Raw genomic sequence first — 15,456 nt, forward strand, 5'->3', positions numbered from 1 at the left:
AGGACTGATGTTGAAGCTGAAGCTCCAATACTTTGACCACCTGATTCGAAGAGCTGACTCATTTGAAAAGACTCTGATGCTTGGAAAGACTGAAGGCAAGAGGAGTAGGGGAAGACAGAGGATGAGTTGCTTGGATGGCATCACCAACTTGATGGACATGAGTTTGAGCAAGCTCCAGGAGTTGGTGATGGACAGGGAAGCCTGGCATGTTGCAGTCCATGGGGTTGCAAGAGTTGGACACAACTGAGCAACTGAACTGACTGACTGCCTCATCCATTTCTATAGATCACACTTTAAAAGAAACACATTAACACTTTCATGAACATGCAAATTATTACGATAGATCCTCTCGTAATAGGGATTTTGACCAATTTTACCTTGGCTTTGAGAAACTCCAAGGGATTTAGAATTAGCTAGTATAAGCTGAAACTCCAATACTTTAGCCACCTCATGTGTTGAGTTGACTCATTGGAAAAGACCCTAATGCTGGGAAGGATTGGAGGTAGGAGGAGAAGGGGATAATACAGGATGAGATGGTTGGATGGCATCACCAACTTGATGGACATGGGTTTGAGTAGACTTCAGGAGTTGGTGATGGACAGGGAGGCCTGGTGTGCTGCAATTCATGGGGTCACAGAGTTGGACACGACTAAGCGGCTAACTGAACTTAGTGTGGGATATTTTAGGTTCCTTTGAACCTCTTCTTTTTATTTCACAGATTTTCTATCATTTGTCCAAATGTATATTTGCTCAGAGAAAACAAAATTCATGCTTTTTCTGTCTTCTATACCTCTACCATCCTATGATGATTTTGTATAGTATTACAAACAGCAATACACAATGCAGTACTCAAAATGAATGTGTTTATTGAACACCAAAATTCTAATTAAACTTCGATTTTCTAAGTATTTATTTATATCACAGAAATGACAAGGGGCTATTATGGGAGAAATGAAAATATAAAAATAAGTAGATTTGTGGTTTTCTAAAAATAAAGCCTTATGTGAGATACATCAACTTACACAATATCATTCAGCTCCAGTCTGTTTTCTGGAGATGGGTCTATCAGAATGTAGGAGTGGATATTTTGATGATCATTTATATCATCTAGAAGGTAAATAAATGCCAAGTTTTTTATACCACTTACAGAAAATTATAGCAATTATTGCAAAGCATTTTATCTTCAAAACCCATAATTGTCAAAAATAACTTGCTATAGTTTTGCCCACAGCATGACTGTATATAACTTTAACTATTTTCAAATTACTGCCACTGGAAATATCTGATAGGTACTCATTTTTTGTTCCAATAGATGTTAAAAATAAAGGATCTAATTCTGTTCAGAACAACCACAGTTATAAGCTATCTTTTAAGCTATTACACTATAAAATATTTCTATTACAGAAATGGCTAGACAGGATGTTTACTTGATTTGTTATGCTTTAATAATTACTAAAAAAAAAACAACTGTGATTATAGATGGCCACCTCAGACTGGAACATTCATGTGGGAAATACTGTGAAAAAATCATTTAATGACATTGTGTTTAAAAAAAAACACAACAGAAATGTATCTAAAAAGCATGAATGCCCTAAATATGTTTGAATTCCTTACATAACATATCTGATATATGACATGGTAGTATTCTGGCAGAATGCAGAGTCCTTAGGATCAGATTTAATTATAAGTTTCAAGGGAAGTGTACCACTGGATCACTTGCTTTTTCTCTAAATCAACACATATTTGAAAAAGAAACAGTTGTGCCCTTTAAGTTTTGTCAATTCACTCTGAAGACATCATCAGACTTCAAGTTTGGATAGTTGACTTGGCAGTGAAAAGGAAAAGAAAACAGCTTTAGGATTGAATTTTTTTTTAGTTTCCAAGACTATGAGAAGGTGTAAACATAGAGCCATGAGGACACATACTCAATAAACATTAATCCTCCCAAGGGTAAAGTTTTTAAGCTGGAAGGGCACTGTTTCAAAACCTGCTCTAGAGCCATAGTGCTCTCTAGCCACTTCAGTTAAGTTTGGCTCCTAAGAATGGTACTAAATTTTCCAGTTGATCCAAAAATCTAAAACTATACTTCACAGCAATAGAGATACATCAACATGCAAATAACTGCATAAAATTAAAGATCATTTTTAGGCCAATATAACTGATCCTAATGAGTTTCTACACAGGAAAATATATATTATTTTCATAAAATAGTACCTACCACTATATGCTTCTAACTAGAAACCTGTCACTGGACTGTGAAAGATAATATTTTCAATTATGATCTTTCAAGTTGATATGCAGATGTGACTTATTATTAAGTATATAAATAAAAATCCTTATCTTACAAGGCAGTTAAACTGCAGTGTAATTTAAGCCTCCATAAGCTTGCCAGTAAAACTATTATAATCATAACATTATTAAATTAATAATTAAATAAAAGAATATATTTGTTGCATAACCCTTGGGCAGAAACAAGTAATTGTATCCAGCTATGGGGATAAGGTTGCCAGGCCCTCTGAAATTTGAAATTCAGATTAAAACTTAACAAGTTTTAAGCATATTTATATATCAAATATTGAACATAGCATGCTTATACTAAAAATCATTTGTTGTTTATCTGAAATTCAAATTTAACTAGGCAGCCTATAATTGTTTTTGCTAAATCTGCCAATCATACATGGGGGTGTGTGGTTATAGCTAATTCAATCAGCTGGAGCTTGGAATTCCAATGAATATATAATGAGCTTACTCCAAATAAGGTGCAATTTCACCTCAAAGCATATTGTACTGGCAGAAGATTATCAGAATCCTTTTTCTATATAGAAAGCAATTTTGATGTATGTATTCTTTTTTAGAAATTTCTCCTTTGTATTAATTTCCACATAGGCTAAACAAAACAAAAAAATCCTGGAGACTGAAGCATGATGCCCTGAAATGTAATAGGCCATTAGAAAATCTCCACCTCATTTGGCGCTCAACTACCATCTAATTGATAATGTGAAAAAGTAAAATAAATACATTTCTGTACAGAAAGTCCAAAAAGTTTTGGAAAGACCTTATTTATTTATTTTCATTTTAGTAGTTAAATATACTACTTTAATGAAGAAGGAAATGGCAACCCACTTCAGTGTTCTTGCCTGGAGAATCCCAGGGACGGCAGAGCCTGGTGGGCTGCCGTCTATGGGATCGCACAGAGTCAGACACGACTGAAGCGTCTTAGCATACTACTTTAAAAGCTTCCCAGGTGGTTCAGTGGTAAAGAACCTGGCTGTCAATGCAGGAGAAATAGTTGGGAAGACCGCCCACAGTATTCTTGCCTGGGAAATCTCAGGGACAGAGAGCCTGGTGGACTACAGTCCAGTCCATGGGATCACAAAGAGTCAGATACAACTTAGAAACTGAGCATGCATACTACTTTTAGCTTACTATCTGAGATTGAAGAAAAATGCATTGAACATATCTGAACATTTTAAAAATAAGTATGGTTTTCAATTTTGCAGATATGCTCTGGTACCTCCAAATGACTTACAGGAAGCATTTTTATCATTAGTTGATAATCATAATTTATCACATGATTTTCTTTATTTTACTCTCCAATTTAATCATTTAATAATGTTAACTAGGCATGACTGTACTTCCCTGGTGGCTCAGATGGTAAAGAATCCACCTGCAATGTGGGAGACCTGGATGTGATCCCTGGGAAGATCCCCTGAAGAAGGGAATGGCTACCCATTCCAGTATTCTTGCCTGGAGAATCCCACGGACAGAGTCTGGAGGGGTAGAGTCCATGGGGTTGCAAAGAGACACGACTGAGCGACTTACACTTTTCACTTTCAGGAATGATTAGTCACAAATAATCCTAAATCTGGAGACAACAATGAACAAGTCAGGCCAAGTCTACAGAGTTACCAGAACAATTTAACTTTAAACATTCTATATGATTTTAAGCATATCATTTTGGGGCTTCCGTGGTGGCTCAGAAGGTAAAGCGTGTGCCTGCAGTGCGGGAGACTGGGTTCGACCCCTGGGTCAGGAAGATCCCCTGGAGAAAGAAATGACAACCCACTCCAGTACTCTTGCCTGAAAAATTCCATGGATTGAGGAGCCTGGCGGGCTACAGTCCATGGGGTTGCAAAGAGTTGGACACAACTGAGCAACTTCACTTTCACTTAAGTTATCTTAGGATATTCATTATTATTCTGTTGAAATTCACTAATGCCAAATGCATATAATAGCACAACCTTTACCATAATTATGACATAAAACACTTCTATGATGACAAAAAGTTCTCTCCTGACATTTTCAGTTAATTCCCCTCATGCCCAGTCCAGAAATTGTTTCACTGATTTCTAGAAACACTCTGCTAGGATCTTACAGTGTGTTTCCATAAGGCTTTTTTCCCCCTTGTGAAATCTTTTAGCCAAGTATCCAAGTTTCTGAATGGATCTACTTTCATATTAATACAGTCATTCAAATTTTTTTTTGATTTATGATTACATGAAATATAATTATATGATTTTACTTTTAATCTATTTCTTTCTTTACAGTTTAAATGGTCTATTAGATAACATAAAACTGGGTATCACTTCTTTTAAGTCCATCTGATAACTTCTGCCTCTTTATTGAAATGTTTAATCCATTTATATGTAATATAAAAAATTAATATTGTTGTTGTTAATCACTCAGTCCTGTACAACTCTTTGAGATCCCATGGACTGCAGCCCGCCAGCCTTCCCTGATCAAATATCAGTATAGTTGGGTTTAAATCTACCATCTTGCTAGTTAAATTTCACTTTTTCCAGATGTTATTTGTGCCTGTTTCATTTTTTTCCTGCCTTCCTTGGATTAATTGAGATTTTAAACAGTTATTTTTATAATTATCCCATTTTATTTTCATTATTGGTTGTTATATCTCTTTGATTGAGTTGTTTTGTGGCTTTTCTAGGTCATTGTTTGAATTTTTTTTTTTTCCTGAAGAGCCAAATATTTAATATTTTAGACTTTTAGGCTGTATGATCTCTGCTGTACTTAATAAACTTTTTCAACTGTAAAGTGAAAGCAGCCATCAGTCAGTCAGTCAGTTCAGTCACTCAGTCATGTCTGATTCTTTGCAACACCATGAACCACAGCACGGCAGGCCTCTCTGTCCATCACCAACTCCCGGAGTCCACCCAAACCCATGTCCATTAAGTCGGTGATGCCATGCAACCATTTCATCCTTTGTCGTCCCCTTCTCCTCCTGGCCTCAATCTTTCCCAGCATCAGGGAATGAATCAGATTTCAAAAGTACTGGAGTTTCAGCTTCAATATCAGTCCCTCCAATGAACACCCACGACCAATCTCTTCTCCAACACCGCAGTTCAAAAGCATCAATTCTTCGGCACTTGGCCTTCTTTATACTTCGGCACTTGGCCTTCTTTATAGTCCAACTCTCACATCCATAATGACCGCTAGAAAAACCATAGCCTTGACTAGACGGACTTTTGTTGTCAAAGTAATGCAGTCATAGAAAATGCAAAAATCAGTCAGAAAGATTGCTTTTATTTTTCTCCAAAACTGGCATGCTAACATTTGCTGTCCCTTGCTCTATAGTTTAAAATACACATTTTTAATTTTTCAGTGCTGCTGCTGCTGCTAAGTCGCCTCAGTCCTGTCTGACTCTGTGCGACCCCATAGATGGCAGCCCACAAGGATCCCCCGTCCCTGGGATTCTCCAGGCAAGAACACTGGAATGGCGTGCCATTTCCTTCTCCAATGCATGAAAGTGAAAAGTGAAAGTGAAGTCGCTCAGTCGTGTCCGACTCTTAGCAGCCCCATGGACTACACAGGCTTCTCCGTCCATGGGGTTTTCCAGGCAAGAGTACTGGAGTGGGGTGCCATGGTCTTGTCCATATCTGCTCGTAAATAACACATCACTTTACATGTAATTTAACAAACTTACGTGTGTGCTAAGTCACTTTGGTCATATCTGACTCTTTGCGACCCTATGGACTATAGCCTCCAGGCTCCTCTGCCTGTAGGATTCTCCAGGCAGGTGTACTGGAGTGAATTGTCATGCCCTCCTCCAGGGGATCTTCCCCACCCAGGGATCAAACCCATATCTCTTATGTCTCCTGCATTGGCAGGCAGGTTCTTTACCACTAGCACCACCTGGGAAGCCCTTAACAACCTTACTATATTCTGTTTCTACTTCTTTTTATTATATATTATTGTCATACTTTTCACATCTATGTATATACATATATTATATATTATAAACCTTACAATGCTTGTTATAAACAGTAAATTATCTTTGAAAAAAATTTTAAATAGCAATGTATGTTTTACATTTTCCCATATGCTTATTTATTTTGTCCATCAGGCATCATTTTTCTTCTATCTTAAAAAGATCTTTTTTTAAACAAATTTTTCCTATTGAAGAGCTGCTGGTGACAATCTCAGGTTTTGTTTACTAAAACTTTCCTTATTTTCTTTTAGTACAGAAATATATTTTTACTATGGATAGAGTATTAGGTAGTCTATTTTTTTTTTCAGTACCCTAAACAAGTTTCTCAATTGTGGTTTGGTTTGAGAAGTTTCAGACAAGAAGCTCACTATTATCCTTATATTTGTCTCTTCTTCTTCTTCTTTTAAAATAAATTTATTCATTTAAATTGGAGGCTAATTACTTTACAATATTGTATTGGTTTTGTTATACATTGACATTAATCTGCCATGGTTTACATGTGTTCCCCATCCTGAACCCCCCTCCCACCTCCCTCTCCATCAATCCCTCTGGGTCATCCCAGTGCACCAGCCCTGAGCACCCAGTCCCGTGCATCAAACCTGGACTGGTGATCCACTGAAATGTCTCTTTCCTTCAGCTCTTTTTGAGGTATTTTATCATTGACTTCCAGCAATTTTTAAATTTGTGTCTTTGCATTATTTTATTTGCTATATATATATAGCTTGAGCTTCACTGAGCTTCTGAAATCTTGAATAGACTTCCCATCAAATTTGGAAAAAAAAATGTTGATCATTATTTCTTCAGATATCCATTCTCTTCTTCCTTCTGTTACTCCAATTACAAAATTTCTCCCTATTGTCCAACACTTAACTGTACTATTTTTTCCAGGCATTTACTTTTTCTTTTCTTCTCTGTTCTGCATTTTAGATAGTCGATTGCTATGGCTTTATCCTCATTGATGTTTTTCTTCTGCAATAGGTATTCTTATGTAAATCCCATGCAATATATGTTTTGCTTGGAAAATGTATATTTTTCCAAGTGGAAAATGTATATTTTTCCAAGTAAAATATGGGTAAGTAAAGAATTACAAATTCTAACATACAGGAGGTCCATTTCTTTAATTTCTCTCTTTACCATTCTGATTTTCTTTACCATCTTGAACATATAGAGCATATTGTATTATAATAACTACCTGAATATTCATCCTTTCTGAATCTGGTTCTGTTGATTTTTTTTTCTACTGGTACTGTTCATATTTTCTTATTTGGGGCCACTTACATGACTTCCAGCCTGTAAAAGGCTTAAATTATTTGTTAATTGCAAGGAAATCCCACCAGTCCATCCTAAAGGAGATCAGTCCTGGATGTTCATTGGAAGGACTGACGCTTAAGCTGAAACTCCAATGCTTTGGCCACTTGATGTGAAGAGCTGACTCTTTGGAAAAGACCCTGATGCTGGGAAAGATTGAGGGCAGAAAGAGAAGGGGACTACAGAGGATGAGATGATCGGATGGCATCACCAACTTAATGGACATGGGTTTGGGTGGACTCTGGGAGTTGGTGATGGACAGGGAGGCCAGGCGTGCTGCAGTTCATGGGGTCGCAAAGAGTTGGACACGAATGAGCAACTAAACTGAACTAAACCTTTTCTCAGGTAACAAAGTTATATGCCAATTATTTTCCAATATCTGTACACTATTGGTTTATGTTGTTTCCAGTTATTTAAATTGAGACTATAAACAGTCATCATAATTGTTAATTTCTTCTTATTGTTTCAGTGCATTTAGAAAGCTCATTTTTGCTCTCACTGACTATTTATACACAACTCATAATAAGATACTGAAAGTAAAATGTTCATTCAACTAATTAAATTTTTTCTCAATGACACAAATATTTTACTTTATTCAAATGTCCACATTTTTCTTACACATAAGCCAAAACACAGTATAAAATATATGTATTAAGTTCAATTAACAATGAAGTTAAATTATGTAAAAATATTGATATCATTCAGAAATTAATGTTCTGGGAAGGATATGATACAATTCCATGAAACAAAACTTTATAGTTTTAATTCTGGGAGATATGGAAAATTTATTGCAGAAATAATTACATTTACCATAAATTGTTATCATTTCAGCAGTTATCTCTTTTAAAGCTTTATTACTTTATGTATGAAGGAAACTGCTGAGTTTGTTTCTTTCTATTAACATTCTATATGCAAAATGAGACTAACATAAAACCCAAGGACGTATCCTTCTGAGTCTGCCTCCTTGTGGGAAAGGGTTAGTTCTGGAGATACATAATAACATAAAATCTTACATTTTCTGGAAATCTATATTGGTGGTATATTGATTATACATACCAATACTATTGTACTCATACTGTGAAATGGTAAATTATATATTTCACAAAACAATAAAAGTTCAGAATGAGTTTCTTTTCAAATAATGAATTACTGTTGAAATCATTATAGTGATCTCAGATACTTATGTTTTTCCTCCAATATGCTAAATGTTATAAAATATTTTAGAAAAATATCTAGCTTTGATAACTTTTCCCTCTTTGGTAATGTATTTCAGGATAAATTTTTAACCTTTTACTAGAAAAGGTACTTGGCCTATTGATTAGAATTTGGGAGATTTTTTTAATTAAAAACTTACATGAAAATGATCAATGATTTATAAAAGAATCTGAAAACAGAAGTTGTTGTTATACTTTTACTATTACTACTGTCACCACCACAATATATATCATAGGTTTGGGTGATCAATCCTTTCTTGTTTCTATCCCATTAAAAAAATGACTAATAGTTAAGTCATCATGTTAACTATAAAACCAGTTCTTGGTTAATCTGTCAATTATTTCAGGCAAATTATAAAACTTATTTAACAAGAAAACTAAAGCTTCCTGATGGACGTAATGAAAGCCACATTTAACAAGTAGTTACCTCTGTCACTTAAAAGGATTTCTTTTTTCTTTTCCCCTTGGCGTCCCCTTGTTTACTAACAGTATGAAATTTAAAACAATCTATGTCAAAATCAGAACCTGCACCACTGGTCACAACAGGAATACTTACTTGCCAGTTCATAATGGTAAATATATTTATATTACACATAATATATTATGTATATAATATATATATCAAATATTTAAAATGTGTGTCATACTAATAGTTAAGAATATATCAATAGTTATTAAGAATAATTTTAGTGAGTATAAGAGCCATAAACTATTGAAGAATGATGTCATGTATTAACATAAAGAAAATAATAATTGTATATCTGCAACAGCCTACAGATTGAAGAATCTTTTGTCTCATGAATTCTATTATTATTATTCTATTATTCCTCCCTGTCTATTATTATTATTGTATTATTCTATTATTTTATATTTTATATAGACAAATTTATATATTATATATAAACATATTACATTTTATTTGTATATATTTATTATGTATTTATATTATTTATATATTATAAATACTATATATTTATAGATGTATTTTTATCTATTATTTTATATCTACTATATTCATATCACATATCTTTGGGAAAACCTGACTACCCTTATTTGTTGGTTGAAGAACATGACATTCAGTTACTTACCCAAGGACGCATGGTCAGTTAGGAAATAATGCCATGACTTTGAGGTGAATAAGTTTAAATTTAAATAAGTTTAAAATTATATTGAAGATATTTTCCAAAAAATAAAAAATAAAAAAAGACATGTAGAATTTTTAGATCATCACATTAGTTAATTTCTCAAGACATGCATGTTCCCAGATTCTGTCTCCCAAACCCTTGAGGCCAGATGTGCCCAGTAGTAAATTTTTCAAATTTAGAAAGTAAGATTGGGTGCATAATGTATTTCATGTTATATTCTTGGTTGTGTCTGAAGCAGCAAAGTACATACTTTTGCACCAAACTTATGAATATTCACTATAAATATCATCAAAGATCCAAATAGTTTCAAGCAATTTTGATCAGTTTCTGGGCTTAAACAAGTTTTGGTGTCAAACCTACTTAAATAATAATAATTGTATATCTACAGAAATTTTGGATTTTAAAAGCATAGTGAGGTACTTCTCCAAGCCAGTCTTCAACAGTACGTGAACTGAGAACTTCCAAATGTTCAAGCTAGATTTAGAAAAGTCAGAGGAACCAGAGATCCAGAGATCAATTTGCCAACATCCCTTGGATCATCACAAAAGCAAAAGAGTTCCAGAAAAACATCTACTTGTGCTTTATTGAATACACCAAAGCCTTTGACTATGTGGATGACAACAAACTTCAGAAAATTCTTAAAGACATGCAGATGTCAGACCACCTTACCTGCCTCCTGAGAAATTTGTATACAGGTCAAGGAGCAATAGTTAGAACTGGACATGGAACAATGGTCTGATTCTAAATTGGGAAAGAAGTCCATCAAGGCTGTATATTGTGACCCTGATTATTTAGCTTAAATGCAAAATACATCATGCAAAATGCTGGGCTGGGCAAAGCACAAACTGGAATCAAGTTTGCTGGGAGAAATATCAATAACCTCAGATACGTAGATGACACCAACTTTGTGGCAGAAAACAAAGAACTGAAGAGCCTCTTGATGAAAGTGAAAGAGGAGAGTGAAAATATTGGCTTAAAGCTCAACATTCAGAAAACTAAGATCACGACATCCAGTTCCATCACTTCATGGCAAAAAGATGGGGAAACAGTGGAACAGTGGAAACAGTGACAAACTTTATATTCTTGTGCTCCAAAATTACTGCAGGTGGTGACTGAAGCCATGAAATTAAAAGATGCTTGCTCCTTGGAAGAAAAGCTATGACCAACCTTAACACCATATTAAAAAGCAGAGACATTACTTTGCAAACAAAGGGTCCATATAGTCAAAGCTATGGTTTTTCCAGTAGTCATGTATAGATGTGAGAGTTGGGCTATAAAGAAAGCTGAGTGATGAAGGATTGATGCTTTTGAACGTGGTGTTGGAGAAGACTCTTGAGAGTTCCTTGGACTGCAAGGAGATAAAACCAGTGCATCCTAAAGGAAATAAGTCTTGAATATTCATTGGAAAGACTGATGCTCAAGCTGAAACTCCAATCCTTTGGCCACCTGATGCGAAGAATTGACTCATTGGAAAAGACTCTGATGCTGGGAAAGACTGAAGGCACGAGGAGAAAGGGATGACAGAGGATGAGATGATTGGATGTCATCACTTACTCGATGAACATGAGTTTGAGCAAGTTTGGTGAGTTGGTGATGGACAGTGAAGCCTGGCATGCTGCAGTCCTTGGGGTCACAAAGACCTGGACATGACTAAATGATTGAACTGAACTGAGGGATTATATACCTCTAATCTTATGAATTAATGTTCTTTGGTAGACAGGTATATGATTATCCTGGATAATAGCATATAAGAGCATTTACATTATTTCAACTTAACCTGTAGAGACAGGCTGTATCAGAAAATATGTAAAAAATTATCCTCTGGTTTTAAAGAATTACCTTACTTTTGGAATTGAATATGATTAAAAAAGAAAAAAAAAGTGAGAGGTAATTCATGCCTTCAGCAAGCAAAGTTAACTGTCAAAAATTAACAATGTATTGACTTTTTAGGTTTTGAGCACCTTTGCAGTGTTTCTTTATGATTTCCTATTATTTGAGATATAATTTTTTTCTTTAAGCAGTATAAAAATAACTTTTCTAATGTATCATTTATAATGCAGCATTCTTCTGCAAATTCGATCATTTGTCGGAAAGAGAAAGAGGATCCAGGAAAGGATATTGATATAGATAGATGAAGGAAAGTAAGAATCCTTTCTATCTGATAGTGTCTCAGCAAAGGGATAAAGAATAAGTGTGCTGAGGATGAACTTGAGATGATGATATAAAGACTTGAAATTGTTGCCTCACCAATTTAAGATGAAAGGTTGTTGCTGAACCATGAAAGACGCCAGGATTCCTGACCTCTGGAGTAGAAAAAATCAATCCGGGGCCAGTGACAAGGCTTGATCACTCAGAGCTTATGTGTAGTAAAGTTTTATTAAAGTATAAAAGAGATAGAGAAAGCTTCTGACTTAGACATCAGAAGGGGGCAGAAAGAGTGCCCCCCTGCAAGTCTTTAGCTGAATGTTATATAGTTACTTGTTCAGTCACTCAGTCGTGTCCAACTCTTTGTGATCCTGTGGACTGTAGCCCACCAGGCTCCTCTGTCCCTGGGATTTCCCAGGTAAGAATACTAGAGTGGGGTGCCATTTCAACCAGTCTGCTAATTAAAGAAAGGAAATGTCTCAAAACTCAGAGACTGACACCAGGCTTCTCGCCCACAACATGAATTCTGAGATAACATTGGCACAGGTGAGTTGTCCCAGGCCATAAAATGATGGACATGACTCTTGAGGAAAGGTGGGTTTCCAAACAAATGCAGTATCATTAAAAGAGCTTAAGAGAAGATTTGTATGAGTAAAACATACTGGTTTGTCAAGTCGGTTCTGAGTCTTCCGTGGAACCTACTTTAAAACAGAGTCTAGGGTAAATACATAGTTCATTAACATAGCTTAAGACAAATATTTCCATAAAAAAATGCATTGGTTAGCTCCAGGTTTGAGAAAAGTTAAGTTCAGGTGGAACCAAGTGTCCTCATCACAACATAGAATTTTATTTTATTTTATTTTTTAATTTTATTTTGTTACTTTACAATACTGTATTGGTTTTGCCATACATTGACATGAATCTACCACAGGTGTAACCTCTTTTTAAATTTGTATAGACAAAGGGTTAAAAATGTGACACTAATTTGTTTCCTCCTGCCCACTCCAGTACTCTTGCCTGGAACATCCCATGGATGGAGGAGCCTGGTGGGCTGTAGTCCATGGGGTCACTACTAGTCGGACACGACTGAGCAACTTCACTTTCACTTTTCACTTTCATGCATTGGAGAAGGAAATGGCAACCCACTCCAGTGTTCTTGCCTTGAGAATCCCAGGGATGGGGGAGCCTGGTGGGCTGCCATCTATGGGGTCGCACAGAGTCGGACAGGACTGAAGCAACTTAGCAGCAGCAGCTGCTTAAGAAAGACATAAAAATGTCTGACAGTTGCAACCTATTTCCTCCTTTTGGAGACCCCTGGCCTTCCTGCCTGTTACCCTCTCAGAATGTAATTAGTAGACAAAAGAAAACACAAGAGACAAATTGAAGAGTAAAGAGTGTGTGTGCACAAGTATGTAGACATGTGTGTTTGTTTTAGGATTAAGGGAAGGAGGCCTGATTTCCTTAGAAGAGGAAATAAGAGAAAAGAAAGGAAGAAATATGACAGATTAAGAGAGAGGGTTTACATGGTAGAATTTGGATTTGAAAGAATGAGGAAAAGAAGACCTAAAAGTAGAGGGGAATAATCCTTTCTTTTCAATAGAAGCAAACAAGTTAATTATAACATTAATTCAGAAGAAATATCTAAACATAGTGGCAAATATTGACAAAGAGTAAAGTGTCTCTAGCCCTATGAGATATTAAAATACACTATAAAGACTACAATTAAAACAGTGGGTGCTTTTTGTCAGAACAGACAGACAAACCATTGTAACACAATAGAAAGTCTAGAAATAGACCCAATAACATGTGTGAAAATGAGATCTGCTAAAAGCAGGACCTAAAAACCAACATAATGGGGTGTACACTTTAATAAGTGGTATCATATTGAAGGAGGAAACAGACAGAACAGGTTCCATCTTGAAAGCAGGACTCCATCTTGGGCTGGACTGTTGGCTTTGAGCTATATGCCCAGTATCTATGGAAACGACACACCGACTGGTAAACCAGATCCCCCAGATGGAAGAGCCCCAGAGCTCAAACTTAGACTCTCCGTCACCTAAAAGAATATCCTAATTATCTATGTAACTTAATAGAATCATAAATTATATTATGCTTATTAGGGTATAACCACAGGCCTATTGATAATTGTCCACTGTTAACTACCTAGGCTTGCTGCTTCTGCTGCTAAGTCACTTCAGTCGTGTCTGACTCTGTGCGACCCTATGGACAACAGCCCACCAGGCTCCTCTGTCCATGGGATTCTCTAGGTCAGAATACTGGAGTGGGTTGCCATTTCCTTCTCCTAGGCTTAAGGAATAGGAATCACTGGTTTAAGGCATATGAATCATGGGTTAACTTTGATTATATCTTTCTTTTCCTTTGTTTAGACTAGTTTCAGAGAATTTGGGAAGGTGGGTTTGGGTGCTTACACTTAGGGTATATAAGATTTTCATAAAAACTGATCAGGGTCCTTGCCTAAGAGAAGACTCTGCCTTGGGCCTGCTCATGTAATAAACTGCATTGCACTATCAGCGTTGTCCTTCTGAGTGAGTTGTTTTTTTTTTTTTTTTTTTTTAATCCTGGAATGTCTGGCTACAACAACAAGGGCTTCCCTGGTGGCTTAGACAGCAAAGAATTGTCTGCAATGTGGGAGAGCTGGGTTCGATCCCTGGCTCAGGAAGATCCCTTAGAGTAAGGCATGGCAACCCACTACAATATTCTTGCCTGGAGAATCCCCATGAACATAGGAGCCTGCTGAGCTACAATCCATGGGGTTGCAAGAGTTGGACACAACTGAGTGACTAAGCACAGCACAGCACATCATATAACTAAATGTAGAAAAATATCTTAGAAAATATAAAAAAAAATGTGTTCCCTTGCCTACCATATATACCAAGATGAGTTCCAAATAGATCAGTTATTTGAATGAAAAAGGTGAAACCAAATAAGTAATGAAAAACAGAAGTATTCCCCTCTGAATTGAAAGCAAGAAAGGTGTCTCTATTACTCAAAATAGATCAATAATAATGGAACTAATTTAAAACTTAGATTAAGATATTAAATAACAAAAGCATAGGAAAAAGACTAGGCTGAGAAAGAAATATCTGTAAATATATTCAAAGTTCTAATTTACTCAATATAAATGTGTGAGTGCTCAGCTGCTCAATTGTATCCAACACACGGACTGTGGCCTGCCAGGTTACTTCTGTCCATGAGAATACTGGAGTGGGTTGTCATCTCCTACTCCAGGGGATCTTCCTGACCGAGTGATGGAACTTGAGTTTCTTATGTCTCCTGTGTTGGCAGGAGACAACTGTGCCACCTGGGAAGCCCCCTCTAAATTATTAAAAATAAATCTATAAAAATTGACTAGAAATAAAAATAATTAACTGAAAATGACTCAGTCCCATGAAAAGAT

General features: G+C 35.9%; 1 protein-coding gene across 1 annotated transcript in view; it reads right to left on the bottom strand.

Annotated features, from left to right (window-relative positions):
* KCNT2 (potassium sodium-activated channel subfamily T member 2) overlaps positions 1–15,456 on the bottom strand; it is a 1,342,824-nt gene that overhangs the window by 6,802 nt on the left and 1,320,566 nt on the right. The window contains 2 exon segments of the mRNA XM_040262901.1: positions 1,023–1,107; positions 5,461–5,466. Of these exon segments, the coding sequence (XP_040118835.1) occupies positions 1,023–1,107; positions 5,461–5,466 (91 nt within the window).

The sequence above is a fragment of the Oryx dammah genome, unplaced genomic scaffold, assembly GCF_014754425.2.
Source record: "Oryx dammah isolate SB20612 unplaced genomic scaffold, SCBI_Odam_1.1 HiC_scaffold_21, whole genome shotgun sequence".
Taxonomy (NCBI): Eukaryota; Metazoa; Chordata; class Mammalia; order Artiodactyla; family Bovidae; genus Oryx; species Oryx dammah.